The sequence below is a fragment of the Alexandromys fortis genome, unplaced genomic scaffold (genome assembly GCF_014885135.2).
Source record: "Alexandromys fortis isolate MF-2015 unplaced genomic scaffold, M_Fortis_MF-2015_v1.1 scaffold_76, whole genome shotgun sequence".
In the NCBI taxonomy this organism is placed as follows: domain Eukaryota; kingdom Metazoa; phylum Chordata; class Mammalia; order Rodentia; family Cricetidae; genus Alexandromys; species Alexandromys fortis.
Window position 1 is genome coordinate 6,403,487 of NW_026067997.1, and position 20,485 is coordinate 6,423,971.

The following is a 20,485-nucleotide window of genomic DNA, read 5'->3' on the forward strand; positions in this document are numbered from 1 at the left end:
TCAGACAGAATAGCGTGCCTGGGAGGTGGCCTTTCTGTCCCTGAGCATTTGGGAGGGATTCACGATTCCTCCTAAAAGAGAGAGCATGGCTGAGGACACACACAAGGACAAGGAAATGTGACTTCTCATATATCAGGCGTCCCAGGCTCCAGCATGGAGGCGTGTGACCTGGGATAACTGTAGAGGAATTTAAAACCAAACTCTCACTTCAGCTATACAAACAAAAACCAGAGTCCTGGGTAAAGTCATAGCAGGTTTAATTTGCACGTACAAACTTCACGGAGACAATGGGAGAGGCACCTGTAAAACAGAAAGTAACTCCAGCGCACACGAATAGGCACTTTCTATCTTCTGGGTGTCCAGTACTGACGCGTGTGAAATCTGTCAGTGCTCGTGCCCAGCTGAGAAGGTAAGTGTGAGCATTAGTAATGTTCTGAGGTGAAGAATAGGCGTGTTAAGGGTTAAATACCTTAATGGGGACACCTAAGTGCCAGCTCCTGTGGGATTGTCCAGCCACTGTGGAATTAAGGTGAATCCTGTAATGACTGTCTGAGCTACAGAAGGCTATCCTATCAGGTTTTAAAATATTGATTGTAGACTTTGCCTTAACAGTAAAATCTAATTCTAAAACACAGTAAAGTCATTCCAAGTTTCCTGTTGGATTCTTTATTGGGTGGTAAGGAAAAGAAAGAGCAAGTATAGAGTTATCAGCAAGATCGATATAGCTTCATAACTCAGGTGTTTTTGATTTTTGGTTCTTAGACTACTTAATACCAAGAATCGGAATAACTAAGCTACATTTTCATGTTAGTTTTTACTTCCCTAGTCAGTCCTCATGAAAAGGACTTCAGTGTCAGGTTCCATTATGAATGCAGATGACACTGGTGATCCCTTTGAACTCGTGAACTTCAGCCTCGGGGCACATGCATTCTGGATGTGTCATTAAAATGCATGTGTGTCACGTCTTGGGAATGCGTACGGAATTACAGGAAAGAGCGATGACACCGGGAGATGTTGGATTGATGGACACGAGCGAATACGCCAGGAGGGATATAGTTAAAAGGTCGCGTAATTCATTATTTAGGGATCACCTTCCAGAGATAGCCCTGTTCAAAAATTAGCATACTAGTTTAGTATATATAAAAGACTCTTTTAGAGGATGCCATTTGATATAACCTAAGACTCTTCCCATACGTGAAGAGCTCAATTTTGTCAAAGTACTGGAGACTCGTAGAATTTCACGTTGATTACATTTGATGTAATTTCTTATATTTTTCAGCAATAAAGGCTCTTTATTGCTGTGTTCTTTATGGCATGTGTTCTCTGTTTTACTATTGTTATATTTTGACTAAATACCTCTATGTAACATGTTAGCAACTCATTTATTCCTACTAAAAATCTTCCTTCCTCCTTCATTCTTTCTTTCCTTCCTCCCTCCCTTCCTTTCTTTTTCCTTCCTTCCTTCCTTCCTTCCTTCCTTCCTTCCTTCCTTTCTTTCTTCCTTTCTTCCTCGAGCGCTATTGTAGGCATAAAGCCGCAGAAGAAACAGACATAAAATTTCTTGTTACTCACACCAATGCCGAGGAAGAATGACCCAAAACAAAAAGATCTCGTATGTGACATGACAGTAGATGCTATGAAGAACGGAATCGAGTGAGGAGTATGGTCGTCTCCATAGTTAGTTAGCACTGGAGCTCCCAGAGAGACTCATTTGAACAGAGACGTGGAAAAGTGGAGCAGACGGGCTAGCTAAGGGTGTCTCCTAAGAAGGAGAAAAACATGGGAAGATGTTCAGTCATCGCGGTTCTGCAGAAGGAGGTGTGGGTGAGAGCAGTGGAGAGTGTTGGCTGGGGTCAGCAGGTGGGAGGTCCTAGCAGGCCACTGTGTCAGCACCGAGTTTGTTCTGGCTGAAGGAGAAACCAAGAAAGGACTCCTCCAGCAGACCGGCTGGGGAATCTGGCATATGCTTGAAAAACTGTCGCTGGTGACTGTCCCGAGATTAGTGAGCAGGCAGGAGGAGCCTTTGGGAGGTTGTTGGAAGAGGTCACCAGGGACAAGGTGGATAGTGGGACAGATGAAGTGAGTGGGTTTGGAGATGTATTTTGAAGGATGAGTTAGCAGGCACGCTGTTGGAATGTGGGATGAGAAAGAGAAGTTAGTACTGACCGTAAGCTTTGCGTCCCAAATAGTGAGAATAAGTGAGTTTGGTTCTTTACTGTCTGAGCTGTGTCTCCTTCTCCTCATGAGATCCCTGTAAATGCTCAGAGACCGTGCGTGGGAGGATTGGCGTGCCTGGTGGGGCAGTGTCTGAAGATCACGCAGGAGAGAGTAGATAAGCTGGAAGCTTGCTGTTTGTGGATGGTTACCTTGTGAACTAGAGAGGTAGGTAGGTGGCGCCAGGCTGGGGGCGGGGCTTCAGCAGAGGAGGATGTACCCATGGTCCTTGTCTGCAGATGGCGCAAGTGATGGGAAAGGCTCTCATACAGACCTTGTGTTCATCTTGTATTCGTCTTTGAAGACAAAAGTCACATGTAACCGTGATGGATTTTATTTTCCTCAGCCTTTTGTCCGACGGTAAACAAGGAGACAGTTACGGGACACACAGATGATTGTCAGCAGTCCCAGGATCAGTCATTTTGTGAATTCCGGTCACATCCAGACGAGGTTTCTCTTGGTCATGCACCTTTGGTTCCCTAAGACAATTTTGTGTTTCCCCGAACAGGCTTTGAAGAAGAGGAGTGGTCCATCTTCGACATGTGGTGGCATGATGCACCTCTGTCTGAATTATAAATTTAGTTATATGCAAATGGACCCTTTCCTGGTGTGCCCTAAACATACTGGGAAAACAGCTTTGTTAAAACCAAGGTAGGGGAGGGAAAAGGGAGGCGGCGGTGGGGAAGAGACAGAAATCTTTAATAAATTAATAAAGAAATAAATAAATTAAAAAAAAACCAAGGTAGGGATTTTTGAGAAAGTCCAGTCCCCAGAAATCCCGATTTGCTATTGATGGATAAAGAAAGGAAAACCATCTTCATCTTCATCTTCAGATGACAACTTCCATGACAAGGTGCTCCTGGCTAGCGGCACGTTAGGTGACACAGGACGGGGCTTGGGCTCTGGAGCAGCCTGCAGCCTGCAGTCTGCAGAGGGAGGGACCCCAGAAATGCTTGACTGAGCAGAGCAGAGCCGTGCTTCCGTGACCATGAGCCTCAGTGAGAGTTTCAGGACATCCTCTGGTTGAACTTGCAGAGCGCCGACTTTGGGGTATGGAAAAGTTGGAAAACATTAAATGGAGATCAGTTAAACGGCAATGTTCTAGGTGACAGATTTGATGTGTACCGTCAGCTCTAAGGTGTGATGAAGTGTTTTTTAAGGGATTGTGAGTGTTGGGATCCCAGCAAAAAATGGAAAATGAAGTGCCCGGCCGCAGCGGGGCATTTTGAGAAGCTTTGATTAATTGTTATAGAAAGACTAAAGGCACTGACAGTGCAGAGAATTTGGAAAAATGATAGGTTTAGAGAGAGCCCTATGGGGAGTGTGAATTGGTGGAGGAGGGAAGTGGTTTCTGGGAGCGTTGTTCTCTTTATAGGTTTTTCTCCTGTTTTTGAGACATTTTCAGCCCTCACTGTTCACTGCCTCTATTTTCCCGGGTTTAAAATAGTAGTCTCCTCTTGAGGCTGTGATTCTGATGAAAAACCCCGGCCTATGCACTTCATTTCTGTAATGGGAAAAGGAGCTTGTTTCTCTCTCTCTCTCTCTCTCTCTCTCTCTCTCTCTCTCTCTCTCTCTCTCTCTCTCTCTCTCTTCCCCTCTTCCTCTCCCCCCCCCCACTTTAATTTCCTTCTCTTCCCTCCCATGGCATTTGTGGCTGTTGAAAATATCTAAGGAGATCACACTATTCCTACTTAGGAAAGACCTCTTTTCCCCGCTCCGTCTTCTACTTCTTTTCTACCCTCTGTTGTTTTGTGATAAAACACCCATCTCCAGAGTAATTAACTGTAATTCTGCAAGGGAATGAGAAACGGGTAGCAGAAGCTGACGGACCTTAAACAAGAAATATTTGTGTTTTATGCAGCTGCCACTAGTAATTAAGAGAAAATAGCTAAGTAGAGTGGACCTGAACCCGTTCGATGGCCTGGAGGGGTGGCCTCTCATTCTTGGTACATTTATTAGCAGGAGCCGGCATGGGAACATGTTGTTGAATGTCTATGGTACACTGCCACCTTGTGGCTGCAGTTTTCCTAGCCACGGAAAATATAAAAGAGCCTTATTTTGTAGTTTTCCTGGCTTTTCCATTTGACCTTAATTCAAAAGATTGGAGATGCTGTATAAGAATATATAGATTATAGAAGAGATGAGTTTAAGAGGTTATCTATGTTCTTAGAAGAGGCATGCTAAAGTATTGATTGGGAAGACCCATGTCTTCAGCAGACACTGTGGGGGGTAGGGGTGCACATGCTATGTGTACTGGGGAAAGGAGTGAAAGCCAAATGGGGAAAGGATCTCATTTCTGCCCTGGTACACAGACAGAGGATGCTCATTCTCCCACTGAATTCATTCTGTACTTACATAGTCACAAGTTTCCTCCCGAAAATTTTCAATGCGAAACAACAACAACAATAATAAATGGTTTAAAAAAGACACATGGGTAAGGACATACTTGGTACCAACAATAGGGAATAATAGGGCTCCAATATCCTCTGTGTCGTCTGATGGAGCGGCTGCATTCGGACTATGGGACACTGCATCAGTCGCTCCGGAGTAAGGTTTAAGGACAGAATGTCTAAGGCTAGACAGGAAGCTCTCCTCGGAGGCCCCGTAAGTGGACGCTTAATGTAATGAACAGCAGCCTGGGCTGACACCTTCAGATGACTACAGCTCCTCCTTTGAAAGGACTGTTTCTGAGAACAGCCCCCCGGGGTCCCTTCCCCTCCTGATGTGGCTTTGAACCCCGAGCGGGTGGTCTGCTCGTTCTTCGGGGTCCTCTCACTAAAATACCAACAGGCAATGAAATACGGCAAGTGTCTGGGAGATGGAGATGGTTCTTAATAGAAGTGCTCCGAGTCCTTTGCGTGCTGCTGACGAACACAGTCGAGATTGGGGGAAAGCTCGCATCTCGTGGAGCTGAACCAATGAAGGTTCAGTCTCAACTGTGCGGGGAGGGAGTACCCACCAGCAGGCACTGTTTTCTTTATGCAGCGATTTTGAATGCGCCATAGCACACAGTCAGACAAATGGATGACTTAGCCTTTGACATGCTTCCTCCTGTAAGAACATCTATAATAGTCTTAAAAACAAACCAGATAATGACACCCAAGTGCAAATCTTTTCCCACGAAAACCAAATGGATTTTGGTGATACCTTCCTTAAAACGGCATTTAGCTGTGCTGTCCAAGTTTATCCTGCTTTTCCGACTGTATGAAGTTGACCCTTTTGTGTGACAACTGGAATTTTCTGTACACGTTTTGGGGGCTCTTACTAGTGATAAGGACACATGTATGAAGTTGACCCTTTTGTGTGACAACTGGAATTTTCTGTACACATTTTGGGGGCTCTTACTAGTGATAAGGACACATGTATGTGCACAGAAATATTTTTGTCCTTAATAACTGTCTCTGAAGACACCAGGTATTGCTCCTTGCAGGTGAGCATTTAGAAGGCGTTGCTCTCCTAGGGTCTTGAAGGTGTTCTCGCAAAAGTGGAGCAGATCTAGCAGATCTTGACATGAGTGTTGTAACCCAGGGGACCCTTCTTTAGAAAGCTGTCTCTTGAAGTAACTTCGGCCTCTCTGATTCTTGTGACAGGCTTTCTTTTTTGAAGAGCTGTAGAGTGATATAAGGATTATTGATTTCCATCAAGGGCTGCGGTGCTTAGAAATGCCTTTCCTGTGTGTGTATGTGTGTGAGCAATATATGAAATTTATCTGTTTTTATATAGCAACGTTTCATATGGGATCCACAGAAGTACATATTTTATATAGGGGTCCAGAATACATGTGCATACATGTATAATATAATACATGTATAATATAATGAAATGTATAATATAATGAAATGATACCTTCCTATTTGCTCTGTGTGTGTGTGTGTGTGTCGTGGGTTGGTTGTACCTGTGTGTGTATGTGGATGCCAGAGGTTAACCTCAGGAATCACTCTCCAGGTATTGGCCCAGAGCTCTCCAGTTAGGATAGGTTAGCTTGCCAGCAAGCCCAGAAACCAATCTCACCCATCCAGGGCTGAGATTACAAGCATGTACCACAATGCCAGGCTTTTTTGTCTTTAAAAAAAAATGTATTCTGGGGAACAAACTTGGGTCTTCATGTTTTCATGGTAAACACTTTTCTGACTGAGCCATTTTTCCAGCCCATGTTGGAATTTGATGATAATTATTTAGCTGCATTAAAAATTGCGGTCATAATCTATTTAACTCAATCTCATGATCTACTCATGTGCTGTGACCTGCCTTCAAAATGTGGTACTGTGCTTTTGCTGTGAGCAATACTGCTGACTCTCAGAAGGAAGGCACAAGAACAAAATCTAGAACTTCCCAAACTGGGAAAATTAAGAGTGGGGTTGGATGGAGTGTGTTTAGAAAAGGAGGCACAAAGAGGGGAGCCTGAGACCCCGTTGCGTTGAGTGTCCCCGGAAATGATGCCACTGTCCTTTCTCTCCAGCTCGACCACATACTGTCTCCGCCACCCATGCCGTTTCGGAAATGCAGCAACCCAGACGTGGCTTGTGGCCTTGGAAAGTCACTGAAGTATAAGAGACAGCTGAGTGCTGACGGGAAGCAGCTGCGGCGAGGGAGCCTGGGAGGAGCCCTCACTGGTGAGTCCAGGTGACGTGGGTCAGCCGAGGAGTTGTGTGTGCTGCTCTTGCAGGATCCTAAAAGCCTGCCTGCAGACCCTTCAGTCCAGAAAGCAGTTTAAATGAAGAACTTAAGCAGTAAACATTTGTGGAATGCAGTTTATATACAATGACCTGGTCATATTTTGCATGTATACAAATGCATTTAGTGAAATTTGTATTTTAGTGTTACTACTAGCATGATCAAAATATAAAATGTTTTTATGCCCAGTATAGGTGCAGACACACACACACACGTTGTCCCAAGGTTATTGTGGATTAGCTAACGTAGATGAGATTTATCCTAAGTGTTTTGTGTTCTGCAGGCCACACGGTCTGTGTGCTGTGTCCACTTTCTGTTGCTCAGCATACCTGTAGAGATATGTATTATTGTATCAGTAGTAAGTGTTCATAAGGAGCTGACAGGATGCTCAGATTCAGCCACTGTATACTCCCACCAGCAGTGGGAGAGCAGAGCAATTTGTGCACGTCCTCAGCAGCCTGTGGTCTGGCCAGTCTTTGTGAATTTAGTCTTTTCATGGTCCTATGATACTGTGGTTTTCTTTTGTATTTTCTGTTAGCTTCCTATCACTCTAACTGGTGTCTGAGATAATTGAATTATAAAAAGAGGTTTCTTTGGGCTTCATTGCAAATCCACACATTCTAATGGAAACACACAGTGGAATGAGATTGAGCAGTAAAGAGATAAGGGAACTGGCTTCCATACGCCACTTTAAGAGCATGGCCCCCGCTTTCCGGACCAGGCCGTGCAGGAGGCGCCATCATGGGTGTTGACATCCGCCACAACAAGGACCGAAAGGTTCGGCGCAAGGAGCCCAAGAGCCAGGACATCTACCTGCGGCTGCTGGTCAAGCTGTACAGGTTTCTGGCCAGGCGAACCAACTCCACCTTCAATCAGGTTGTGCTGAAAAGGTTATTCATGAGTCGCACCAACCGACCACCTCTGTCCCTGTCCCGGATGATCCGAAAGATGAAGCTTCCTGGCCGAGAAAACAAGACAGCTGTGGTTGTGGGGATGGTCAAAGATGACGTGAGGATTCTCGATGTGCCCAAACTGAAGGTGTGTGCACTGCGGGTGAGCAGCCAAGCCCGAAGTCGCATCCTCAAGGCTGGGGGTAAGATCCTCACCTTTGACCAGCTGGCCTTGGAGTCTCCCAAGGGCCGTGGCACTGTGCTCCTGTCTGGACCTCGGAAGGGCCGAGAGGTGTACCGGCATTTTGGCAAGGCCCCAGGAACCCCACACAGCCATACCAAACCCTATGTCCGCTCCAAGGGCCGGAAGTTTGAACGTGCCAGAGGCAGAAGGGCCAGCCGCGGCTACAAAAACTAGCCCTGGATCTTACTGTTATTAAAAAGCTTTGGATGTTGAAAAAAAAAAAAAAAAAAAAAAAAAAAAAAAAAAAAAAAAAAAAAAGAGCATGGCCCCGATGACCTGAAGACCTGCAGCTGGACTCCAGCTCTTCCAGTTCACCGTTTCCCAATAGCAACATATTGGGTCCAGTCTTGGGTCCTTCAACACTTTGGTCTTTAGAAATCACAGTTGGCACTCACTGTAGCATGTAAGAAGCACAGAGCATGTTCTGTTGAGTGCTTTTATGTTTTCATTTGTAAGATAACTATCAAACCTCTCCCCCTGTGTTTAACACAGACTTGCAGGTGAGTAATCTAACTGTTCCAGTCAGGCACATGAGCAAATACTGCATGTTGCTTCTGAGTGAGCTATGGATGCTACCGTCTGTGAGGGAGTGAGGGTGAAAGCCTGGGAAGTGGGGTTTGCAGGGAGAACAGTTGGCGGGCGAGACAGACAAAATAACTGTTCTTCTGTAACTCTTGTTAGCCACTGATCGGCAGCAATTCCATTTTAAAAGTGAAGGTAGGGAGGGGCTAGAATGTTCCTAACAGGAACGCTGTGTGCTGGAGGTTAGAAATTTGACAGTTATCCTGATCTAGCCATTCTGTATGACGAGCATGCATTGAAAATGATGCCAGGGCTGGAGCGCAGCTCAGTGATAGGCATTCATGGGCCCTAGGTTTGAACCTTGTACCACCAAAAGAAAGAAAGGGATAAAGATGAAAATGAAACAAAAGAATATTGTAGTCTGTGAGTCTGTATTTATCTGTCCATTGAATATAAAAATATGTTTTAGAGATATAAAGTGGAGATGAAATGTTCCATCTAAAACTGAATTTTCTCAAATAATATAAAAAAACCCAAAATAACCTCTATGTATATTTATATTTTGTATAAATATATTAATTAAATACTTTTTTATTTATAACTTTGATTCTAGTTTGAAAAGAAAAGCCAAGTAAGGATAACTTAAAGCATATCCTAGAAATGCCTCACGTTTAATCTTTCATGATGAACTCAACTTTAGATAACACATCACAGATTAGATATTTTTCTGTTTCATTTTAGTGATCTTTTCTTCTAAACCTAAATATTTTGAAGAAACATCATTAGTTTTTAAGCCCTGAAGGAAGTTTTGTCTACATAGGATAGTTTTGCCTGCCAATTCATAAATGGTCTGGAAAATACTTCGAATTATATTCTTTTTTTTTCTTTTAGAATTATGGGCTTTGACGTCCTGGTAATGGACTTTCTGAGGAAAGGAAATACTGCTGCCACATGGTCAGGAGAACTGGGGCAGTTCGCCCCAAGAGTCAGACTGCTGGGATGGAGGGAGGGTGATCAGGCCCAGGGAAGAAGAGAAAGGAAAAAAGAAAAGACTGCACAGCTAGTGAGATGGCTCAAGTCAGTAAAGTGCCCCTGTGTGAGCAGGAGGTCCTTCACCCGTGTGGAAGCTTTCATCTTTATTCCCAGCACCGAGCAAGGGAAAAGGACGGTCCCAGGCTTGCTGCCAACTTGTCTGGCAGAATTGGTGAACTTTAGGTTCAGTGAGAGTCCTTGTCTCAAAGTAGGAAGGAGAACAAAGCAGAAGACGCTGTTGTCAACCTCTGACCCTTACATGTAGATGTGTGAGCATCTCTGCATGACACATGTGTATCACTCACACACACACACAGAGAGAGAGAGAGAGAGAGAGAGAGAGAGAGAGAGAGAGAGAGAGAGAGAGGGAGAGGGAGAGGGAGAGCACTCTCTGCATGCATGGTTATGCATGAATGTCATAAAAGCCCTGGGAGGCAGAGGCAAGAATGTTCTGAGTTCAAGGCCAGCCTGGGCTATGAATCTAGACCCTGTCTCAAAAACCAGTGCTTTCAGTAGACTTCTGCTGATTCCTCCCTGCTGCATGTGAGGACCGTTCTTGCTTTCCCCTCACAGAGGCAGATCACTCGTCCGGGCTCAGTCTCACCTTGGTTGGACCCTTACCTGATGGGAAGGGAAGTGAAATCCTGATGGTTAAGATTCACCCCGTTTAGTCATTTTAATTAGAAAGTTTATTTCAGTTGAACAGTTTCTGACAGCTGGGTAGTAATTAGTCTCACCTTTGTGTTTCCCAAGTAGTTTATTAAAAGCTTCCAAATGATTCAAAATCTTGCAGCAGTACGACTTGGAGCATGGAACTTGGCCTTTAGCTTTTTGAGAAGGGATAATCGCACCTGGTTCCTGTTTCTTACTCTTAGCAGCTCTATCGAGTCTATCCTCAAACAGTTTGGATGCTGTACAGCTATTCTGGGAGCTTAAATCTTAGGTGAGATCGTTAAAAAAACAAACAAACAAACAAAAAAACATCATTTAGTCATCCTTAGAAGATCCTTAAACACTGTTGAACAGAAGTCTGTTTTGGAAGATATGTACTTGAAACTTGGGATTTTGGGCGTGGGAGAAAGCACAGGTAACTGGTCCTCTAGATAGCTTAGGTAAGGGTTTATTAAGGAAACATGTTTGAAGCACGCAGCCTAGCAACGGGTAGCTGTGAATAACTGAATGAGGGCTTTACCAAAGGACGGCTTTGGAGTTGGTGTAAGAAGGTAAACTCGCTAAGGTCAGCTTGATGCTCTCATTGATTCGATTTTTGCTTTTTAAAATCTTTTTCTGTGTTTTGAGGCACAGCCTCACCCTGTAGCCTGGATTGACCTGGGACATAGTGTGTAGCCCAAACTAGCCTTTAATTCGGCAAACCCTTCTTCCTCAGCCTCCTGAGTGCTGTGATTACAGGATTTGTTATAAGATGTGAGATTAAAGGATTAGATCTGTGTGGTGTCCTGTCTGCACAAGTAGAGGGTATTGGGGTTCAGAGAAGAACACATCGTTTTTGATTCTCAAAAACAAACTGTCTTCTAGTTTTAGGCAACAATAATCATGTGACCTCACCTTGGACCATACCCTATTGTTCAGCGTACAATGAGAAAGCTGGTTTTGCCTCCAGAACCCTATGCCTGTCTTAATATCTTACTTTAAAGACCAACCACTTTCCCATCGCTTGAATTTGGTTCAGCTCCAGGATCTTTGGTTTGGTAGTATTATACATACAATGGTGAGCTGCCAGGTGTGAGGTGGAGACAGGAGAACCAAGAGTTCAGGGTCCCTTATGGGCATAGCAAGTTCGAGGCCAGCCTAGACTCTTTCTTGCCAGAACCTAGTTAAGGTAAAATATTTTCTGAAGGCTTAGCTTACAGTTTGAAAACATTACTGTTTAATTATAACTGAAAAATTCACTAAACTTGTAGCTTTTCAGAAAAATTTGTGATCTAGTCATTTATTTATCCACAATGATACTGAATATTAAAATACTCTTCTTTAATAGGGAAGGGATACTTTCAGTGAATTACATTTATTGACTTATCTAACCCATGAGACAGGGAAGCACTCAGCCCTATTTTAGAGTTGGGGACACTGAGGCACAGGCGTGATGCTTGTGAACAAGAGAGCTAGGGATTATGCCCAGGCAGACACACAGCCACCCTGGAGCTCTTTAGCATAGCAGGTATCCAGCAGGTTTTAAATAAACTTTAAATTCCAGCAGGATTAATTAGAATGAATTTTAGATAGGGAAATCTTTGCTTACTTGGAATCTGGGACTGTGACTCAATCTGTAGGGCTCCCAGTACTTTAATTAAAGTAAATTAAATCTGAGCAATTAATGCATATAAAAAAACCCTTTATTTTCATGCATTTGTTAGCCCAGCAGTTCTATTTCTGGGAATTCTTTGCAAGCAAGCAGTCATGAATATGTGTGAAAAATTAGCACTACTGATGTTTGGAGCAGTACTATTTATAATAATTAAAATTACATGTCATCTAAATATCTGCCAAGAGGATATTGACTAAACATGTTATAGAATGTATACAGGCTGGCAAACAATTGTAAACATTGAAAATTGTGTTGTAAAAAATAAATTTGAACAGTGAAAGAGGGTCATAATATTTAATGTGAAATCCTGTTGCCGAATGTTCTCAAACTATTACATGCTTCATAAGATTTCCTATCATTAAAATTAAACAATTGAATATTTGATAAGGGGGAAGGAAACTACTGTGCTAAAGAATTTTTCTTTAAACTGGCTTGATGATTAAGCAGGCTCCCTTCTTATACGGTTGCGTGAAGGGTGCGCTGGTCTTTTTTTATACCCTGCAATTCAATCCACAGGGAAAAATTTCACCCCAGTGTTTTTGTTGTTGTTACTGTTCATTTGCATCATTCCAGTGATCTATGTCAGCAATATTAATGCCATACACTCTCAGAATGCTCGTTGGCAGACAACTCTTGAGTTTCTTGCTACATGGTTGAGGGGATTCTGGAATGTGGAACCCTATTTTAGTTCTAGTAGGCATGGTTACAGTATTCTCCTGGAGTCCGATCTGCTCTTGGTCTGCTGTCTCTCAGATCAGCAGCTACACAAGTAATAGAGTCAGAAGCATGAGAGGTGAAGTCTGTCTGTGAAAACTCCTTCCAAACATTTGTAAGCTTTGTGCTGTTAGTTTTCTATTGGTCGGAATGAGTCAAGTTATGGATGTGCAGTCCACTCTGGTTGTTGGCCAGGGACGACGTAGAATATAATGCTGACAATTAGGATTAAGGACTCAGTCCACCATAATTAACTCCTGTCTTTTAAAGCAGTTCTTTATGATAAAAGTATCTATTTCTGAATTATAAAAGTATGTGTTCAATATAGATAATTCAGAAAAGACAAAGCCTCACAAAGGATAAATCAGAAGGCCCATAGTTGTATCATGTTTTGAATTAATGACATCCATGTTGAAATTGTGAAATTCTTCTTTCCAAACTACAGATCTGAATTACCAGAGTATTAGGTTAAAAGGTGGGGAAACAAACACAGCTTGGTTGCTGATTTTATTTTTTTTCTTTCAGGGCTGACATTTAAACAATAGACTCAGCTTACTATGCCCGTCATGTTCTGACATTTTTTTAAGCTAATGTTTTCTGTCTTCATGGCCTGCTGCTTGCTAAATAGATAGAAGCAGCTGTAAACAGTGACTGAGCTTTGGAGCCCCCTGATGAGGAAGGAAAGTGCTATTTTCATCATTATACAAGCCCTTTAGTCTGGGCAGAGATACACGGTGTTGTGCCTGACAGTTCACAGTCACGTAGCTGCAGTCCTGAGAATCTTTGAATCCTGCCTTCTGGATACACAAATGAGTGGTCACTGCCCCCACTCCATACCCTGCATTCCCTGGTTGTCTTGTGTGTTGTAACCTTAACAGCTAGAATAAAAGCTCCCTTTCCCGAGGGGGGTCACTTCTCTTTGCTAAAGGAGGCTAAAGGTCATTTAGAATATAAAGAAAAGCAGACTCAATATATTCCCATAGATTGTATAGGAATGCAATGTGTGCATAGCATTAACGGATTAACTTGTAGACAGTATTGACTGGGATTTCTAAAACTCGTTTGAATGCTGTGTGTCGGTGGGGAAAACAGAGAAAGTTTGCTTTCCTGGACTTTCTAAATGAAACCTGTCTGTCTTTCTGACTATCTTGTTTTTGTGGTGCTTCAAGCACGCTAGGCAAATGCTCTACCCCCAAGTTAAACTCCCAGCCTCGCTCTGGAATATTTTAATCATCTTACTTGAAGAGAGAAAAGAAAAACAACACAATTCCCAAGAAGCGTTTTTCCCTTTTAGAGTTAGCTTAGAGGTCATCATGTTGGAGTGAGGTGAGGGAAGTCTCTCTTTAGTCACTTAATGGGTTCCTTAGCTTCCTTGATAAATCTGAAAATACTCAAATTAAAGCTCCCATGGTATTTAGTAACTATTCACTGGGATACAACGCCTCTGTCTTAAGCTAAGCCAACAGTCACAGTATCTCGGCACCGTGGCAGCTTATTTCTTACACTGTAACTGTCGAAGGGAAATATTTTGGGCTTGATTGCTCTCCTTATGGTGGTTTACATGCTCACATTCCACCTTCCGGATAGGCTCTTACTGGCCTTTTGCAACTCTATTTCCAGTTGGTCAAGGTGGAAAGAAAGGAGAAAGCCAGGCTGACAGAGACATACTTCTCTCTACATACTTTTATCAGGATCCATCATTTAATCACAGGTCACCCTAAGGTGGATGTTGTGCATTCTGGGAAATGAGGGCCTGCTGTCCTATAGCTTAGAGTCCAGATACATGTAGGCAAGGAAGGGTAGCACCCACCAGGTTGAAGAGTTTGTGGAGAAGTAGATTTCAGTAAGGCCATCGGGCATGGATTTGGTTTGAGATACCCATGAAACATGTTAAACTCATAAGCCCAGTAGGATTGTGGAGTCACAGAAAAGAATCATCATTTTGAGGAGATCATATCAGACCATGTCATGTAAGCAAATAAAGATGAAGATAAGAAAAGGTCACTGGAATTAACAGTATACTTACTGGGTGACCTTGGAGAGAGCAGTGGAGTGCAGGCATATGCTAGGGGGATGAAGGTGAAGAGGAAACAGGGAACTGGAGAAAGCAAATCCTTGGGTAAACAATAATATCCATAGCTCTTCTAGAACTTGTACTGCGAAAGGTGTGAGCTGGGATGGTATGGAGAAAGAGACAGGAGCCTGGTGGGAAGTGCAGAGGATGACATTTTTTCTCTTGGTTCCTTCCTCGTTGACCCATCATCATTCAGTAATGAGTTGTTTAATCTCTGTGAATTTCTGTACTTACTAGAGATTTGTTTGCTGACTTTTAAATTTTACTGCATTATGGTCAGCAAGGATACATGGAGTTATTTCCATCTTTTTAATTTTGTTAAGGTTCCATTTTTGTTTCAGAATATAATATGGTTTATTTTAGAAACACTTCAATGGGCTGCTGAGTAGAATGTGTATTCTTTGGTGTTTGTGTGGAACATGTTGTAGATAACTGTTGAGTCCATTTATGTATGATGCCATTTATTTCTGATGTTCCTCTGCTTATTTTTTTTGTTCAGATGGTGTATCTATTGAAGAAAATGGGATATACAATCACCTGTTACTAATCTGTGTCTGTAATATCAGTAGTACACTTTTTATGAAATTGAGTACATCAGGGATTGAGACAAGTGTTTAGGATCATAATACCTTCTCGGTTAAATTTTCCTTTCTTTAGAATGAAGTGTCCTTTTAAATCTCCTCTGATTTAGTTTTAGTTTGAAGTCTGTTTTGTCAGATATAGGATAACAACATCTGCTTGCTTCCTCATTCCATTTGACTAGAGTACTTTTGTCCATAGAAAGTAGTGCTATCTTTAAAGCTGAGTTTCTTGTTGACAGCAGAAAATGGATTCTGTTTCTTTTCATCCATTCAGGCAGTCTGTGTCATTTGATTGGAGAATTGAGGCCATGAATACTTACAGATATTTTTGAAAGGTGTGTGTTGATTGCAGTCATTGTATTGTTTCATTGTTTGTGTTGTCAGTGGTAATGACAGCTTCATTTGTTACTTTCTGTCCTCTCTTGGCCATGTTCACTCCTTTTGTCAGCCTGAAGTATCCCTTCCAGTATTTTGTTAAAGGTTGATCTGCTGTATATAAATTTGTTAGTGTTCATATCATGGAAAATTTTTCTTTTTCCTTCAATTGTGGCAGATAATTTTCCTGAGTACATTAGTCTAGGTTGGCATTTATGGTCTTTAGGGACTTTGCTACATTGCTCCAAGCTGACTTTCAAAGTATCCGTTAAGAAGTTAGTTTTGATTCTGATAGGTTTTTCTTTGTATGGGACCTGTATTTTTTCTCATGTAGCTTTCATAATCTTTGTTTGTTCTATATACTTTTAACCATGTTGTGGGAAGTTTTGTTTGTTGTTTTGTGTGTGTGTGTGTGTATGTATATATTTGTTTTCTCTATTTGGTGTTCTGTGTGCATCTTGTATCTGTGTGGGTGTGCCTTTCCCTAGTTTAGGGACTTTTTTTCTATGATCTTGTTGGAAGATTTGGTCTCTGCCATTGGCCTGCGATTATTCTCCATCTATCCCTATAATTTGAAGTTTGATCTTTTCATGGTGTCCACATTTCTTGTATATTTTCCCATGTTTTTAAACTTTTCATATTTTTGCTTATTTCATCTAGTTCCTCTATTTTATCTTTGAGTCCTGATATTCTGTCTTATGCTTGATTCATTCTACTTGTAAAATTTTCCCTTGAGTTTTCTAGTTGAGTTATTGAGTTTTTCAATTCCATCTAGAATTATTGTCAATGTTTCTAACTCTTTATTAAATTCTGTCTTCAAATCCTGGATTGTCTTTGTCACTTTCATTATTTGTCTCCTCAAACATCACTCAGGCTTTTATTCTTTTTAAGTTTATTCTCTTTAAGTTCATTGAGCTGGTTGGTGTGTGTGTTCACTAAACTTCTTGAATTCTTTGATGAAGATTATTATTCTTTTTAAATTCTGTGATTTTGGAGGGGGGGTTCATCTAGGTAATGCACATTGCAAGCATTTCTGTAGGACTGGTGGATTTCAAGAAAATGCAGCCTTGATCTTTCATATTGTTTGTATTTCTGTGATGCTATCTGGAATTGTGGACTTCTTTGTTAGTTCCATGTCTGATATAATCATAGCAGGTTATTACAGAACACAGATATTTGGCTATGTTCAGCCTGAAGGTTGGATATGGCTTAGGTAGAATAAAGTCTGGTAGACTCAGGATATGGGCTAGCATGCAACATATGTGTTCTGGTACTATTCTTGAGTTTGAGCATAGATCTGGAGGGAGGGAAGGATTGCGTGGTTTTCTACAACTAGACCCTTGTGCAAGATATGCAATACTTGGGTGGGTGGAAAGGTTGGAAGTAGAGCCTGAGAGGCCTGTAAATTATTTATGTTTGGGTCCGTGCAAGCAGGCATACCTATAGTAAGCCAAGGAGCTGCTTGTGGGACTCACATAGACCTAGATATCAGTAAGGGTATGTGAATGGGAAGATCAGGTGGAATCGTCCAACTCAAACTTCCTTTTAATATAGTTCCTCCTATTGTGTAGTGACCCCCGAGGCTTCAAATTATTTACTTGCTACTTTATAACTGCAACTTTGCTATCATTATGAATCATAATATAAGTATATGATATACAGTCTGTCTGAGATAAGAGACCTGTGAAAGTGTCGTTTGACCCCAGGGGAGTCATAACCCACAGGACTGAACTAGACTCTGGCATATAATATACCAGACCTGCCTGGACAGAGAGGTGGGATGTGGTGCTTGAGGGGACTGTAGGTTGTCAAGAAGTTTAATTTTTAATGCCCATTTCCTTATTGCTGGTTTTAATGAGCTTACTATTTTTTTTTAAAAAAAAAACATAATCAAGGCAGTTTAATACGTTTTTTGAGGTTCATTGTATTGAGACCTGGGAAGATGTTAGAAGGGTTCTCTGGAAGTTAGGGAGAGAAGACTATGAAATTGTTGGTAGGAAATAGAAAGGAATTCTGAATTTAGGATTTCTTAGGAGCATTGAGAACGCTCTTGCAGTCTAAGGCATGATGGGAAGTGAATCCTGACTTTGTGTTTGACAGGGTCCAGGCTCTAGGAAGATGAGTCTCTTGGGAGCACTAGTCCCACTGAAGGCAGCTAACAGCCCTGGCGGCCAAGAGTTATTCAGGAGCATGCTAGGAAAGGCAGACCTGAGCGATGTAGAAATGGGAAGAAATTTTAGCATCAATGGTGGCATTCTGCAGTGATTGAGCCAAAGATGGTGGAATCTTGTAAAGTAGCCTGGAACGTGGGACTTGGGCATTGTTTGACAATGGGTAGTTGATGAGCTGAATTGCTCAGAAGCAGTCTTTGAGATTATTTTGTGTGATTATTTTGTAGTTTGGTATATTCTGAAACTTTAAGGGGCAGAGAAATCTTTGTGGTGTTCTTTGAATACTCTCAACTTAGGTTATTTCCCTTTTGGCCGGTGGTGATTGGGAGAGATGGCAAAGCCAGATGTACACATGATTCACATCTACAGTCCTGACTGAATGCATTGGCTTCCATTTGCTCTTCTGTTTCTCAGTACTTCCAGAGTCTCTCTGCTGAAGGCACATGACCAAAGGCGGGAATTCTTATGAGTTGGTGTGCTGCCCCTTTGTACCGCGTACAAAGTTGTGTGATCCATCAGCAAGAGATTGGGAAGCTGGAAGGATGTCTGTGCTCAGACTGGGAAATCACTGGGTAACTTAGAGGCGACTGTATTGGCACCTTCATCTTGGCAAGAACACACAATTTTAAGAAGCCATGGGAACCGTTCATAGACTTCACAGAATGGGTGTCACTTTCTGTCCTGGGGGTTTTCTATGCCATCCAGGCATTTGCCATTGAGGGCAAATGTTTTGATGCTTTTGTGGAAGTGTCTGCAGTTTTTCCTTGTCAGGGGAAGATCTCCTGAGACCTAGACTTAATGGGACACACAGCTGTCAGCTGGCTCTTCTGGCAGATGCTGCCTCCCAGCGACACTGACACAGAGGCTTCTGCTACCGCTCATTCATTGCCTTTGCAGATGGCCTATTGAGGAGTCATTGCCCACACCCCAGTTCCCAGCCCTGAGCTGCCAAGTGGCTGCACCGTGCTCCCAAACGAGTGATGTGGTTCTCATGGAAGCACACATCTCTCCTTTCAGCTGTGTTGCACCAGTGATGCAGGAGGTGAGAGGTCAGGAGTGATGGGATGGGAGAAGAAGCTGTTGAGGACTTGAAGTACTGCTTGCATTTCCCTAGGATAAATAAGAGCCAGAGCTATTTCCTTTGAATGTGAAGGAGCTCCAGAGACCAATTTGGCCCCTTCAGAAATCATTTTACAATTCTGTACCTGATAAAGCTTGAAAAACTTAAAACTTATGACGTAGTCCTGAGTGCTGATTCAGATGATGTTTTACACAGAAAGTCTGATTTCTCAGTAGGTCTTTGAAGTATTCTTTGTAGAGGAAGTGGTTAGATTGGGCCCCAGATTGTGGTTAGTGTGGCATTGAAGTCCCACTGGGACAGACAAAACTTTCTGGGGCAGCTCATACATGTTTATGTACAAGTTTGCTCTCTTGGCCCATATCCAATATATCCAGACGAAGGCCATCAAGCAAGAATCTACTGGTGGTTAAAGTTTGTTCTGGTGTGATTTTTTTCAAGATGGTGTGTTGACTGGGAGGTTTCTGTCCTGCCCAGTTCCTGCAATCGTTAAGTCCCAAAGAAATCACACAGAGGTCTACATTAGTTATAAACTGATTGGCTCATTAGCTCAGGTTTCTTATTAACTCTTAGAACTTATATTAGCCCATTATTCTTGTCTGTGTTAGCCATGTGGCTTGGTACCTTTTTCAGCAAGGCATTCACATCTTGCTTGCTCTTTGGCTGGGTTACAACTGCAGAATGGGCCTTCCTTCTTCCCCGAATTCTCCTGTTCTCATTGCACTACCTCTACTTGCTCCCTGCTTGTACCGCCTATACTTCCTGCCTGGCTACTGGCCAATCAGTATTTTATTAAAATACAATTGACAGGGTACAAACCATTGCCCCACAGCAATGGTGTGCACCTAAGTATTTCTATAAGGACCTGTCTACACCATATAGGCTAGTAAATCTAACATAAAGCAGCTAAAAATCTGTAGAATGCTAAATCCAGAGTGCTTGAGGCTTCCTCATTCCACCCTCTTGCTAATTTCTTTTGTACTTGGTCTTTCTTGCCTTCGAGGCATTTTTGTGTTCTAGGTGTTGCTCATGTTCTAGGTGGTCCTGCACATAATAGACTTTGGTTCTTCCCAAGGATTTAGCAATCTGCTCGATCCATTTATCAAAAATTCAAGTTGTTTCCTCTTGAAGTTTTGTTTAGTATAAGACACCAATTGCGGTTTGGTACCTTAGAAAGCTGTTTTGATGAGGCATGGTCTTAGTGTAGCATACGCTGGCCTTGAACTGGCTGGAATCACAGGTGCAAAAGTGCGTACCATCCTGCTTGACTTCAGGCATTGATATTCTTGCAGAAGCATGATTATGTTCCTTTTGTTGTTGCTTACTGTCCATTGTTTTGCATCTCCCTCCCATATTTTCATAAAAATAGTATTTCTGGAACATGAGCTTTGGGTGGTGGTTGGCAATGAATAATGGTTGGGATCAGCTGGAGGACATCAGCAGTCTCTGAAATGGCAATATTTTGAAGTTTGGTATATTTAGAAACTTAGAAGGGGCAGCGAAATCTTCGAGGTGCTCTTTTGATATTTTCCATCTGGGTTCTGCCCGTTTCACTGAGTGATGGTAGCGGGAGGGATGGACAGATCCAGG

The 20,485-nt window shown here is 42.4% G+C and overlaps 2 protein-coding genes across 10 annotated transcripts in view; both read left to right on the forward strand.

The window, feature by feature from the left end:
• Window positions 1-20,485, forward strand: part of Mast4 (microtubule associated serine/threonine kinase family member 4) — a 905,780-nt gene that overhangs the window by 489,970 nt on the left and 395,325 nt on the right. For all 9 annotated transcript variants that reach the window (XM_050160400.1, XM_050160395.1, XM_050160398.1 and 6 more), the window contains exon 2: window positions 6,674-6,827. In XM_050160400.1, the coding sequence (XP_050016357.1) occupies window positions 6,701-6,827 (127 nt within the window). In that variant the 5' untranslated portion in view covers window positions 6,674-6,700. The remainder of the gene's footprint in view (window positions 1-6,673; window positions 6,828-20,485) is intronic.
• On the forward strand, window positions 7,593-8,242 carry LOC126512580 (60S ribosomal protein L18-like). The gene has a single exon (XM_050160415.1). It carries the CDS (start codon window positions 7,630-7,632, stop codon window positions 8,194-8,196), a length of 567 nt encoding a protein of 188 aa, XP_050016372.1. The 5' UTR covers window positions 7,593-7,629; the 3' UTR covers window positions 8,197-8,242.

Excerpts from the sequence above, each read along its gene's own strand:
- LOC126512580 (XM_050160415.1), top strand. The coding sequence starts at position 7,630 with ATGGGTGTTGACATCCGCCACAACAAGGACCGAAAGGTTCGGCGCAAG.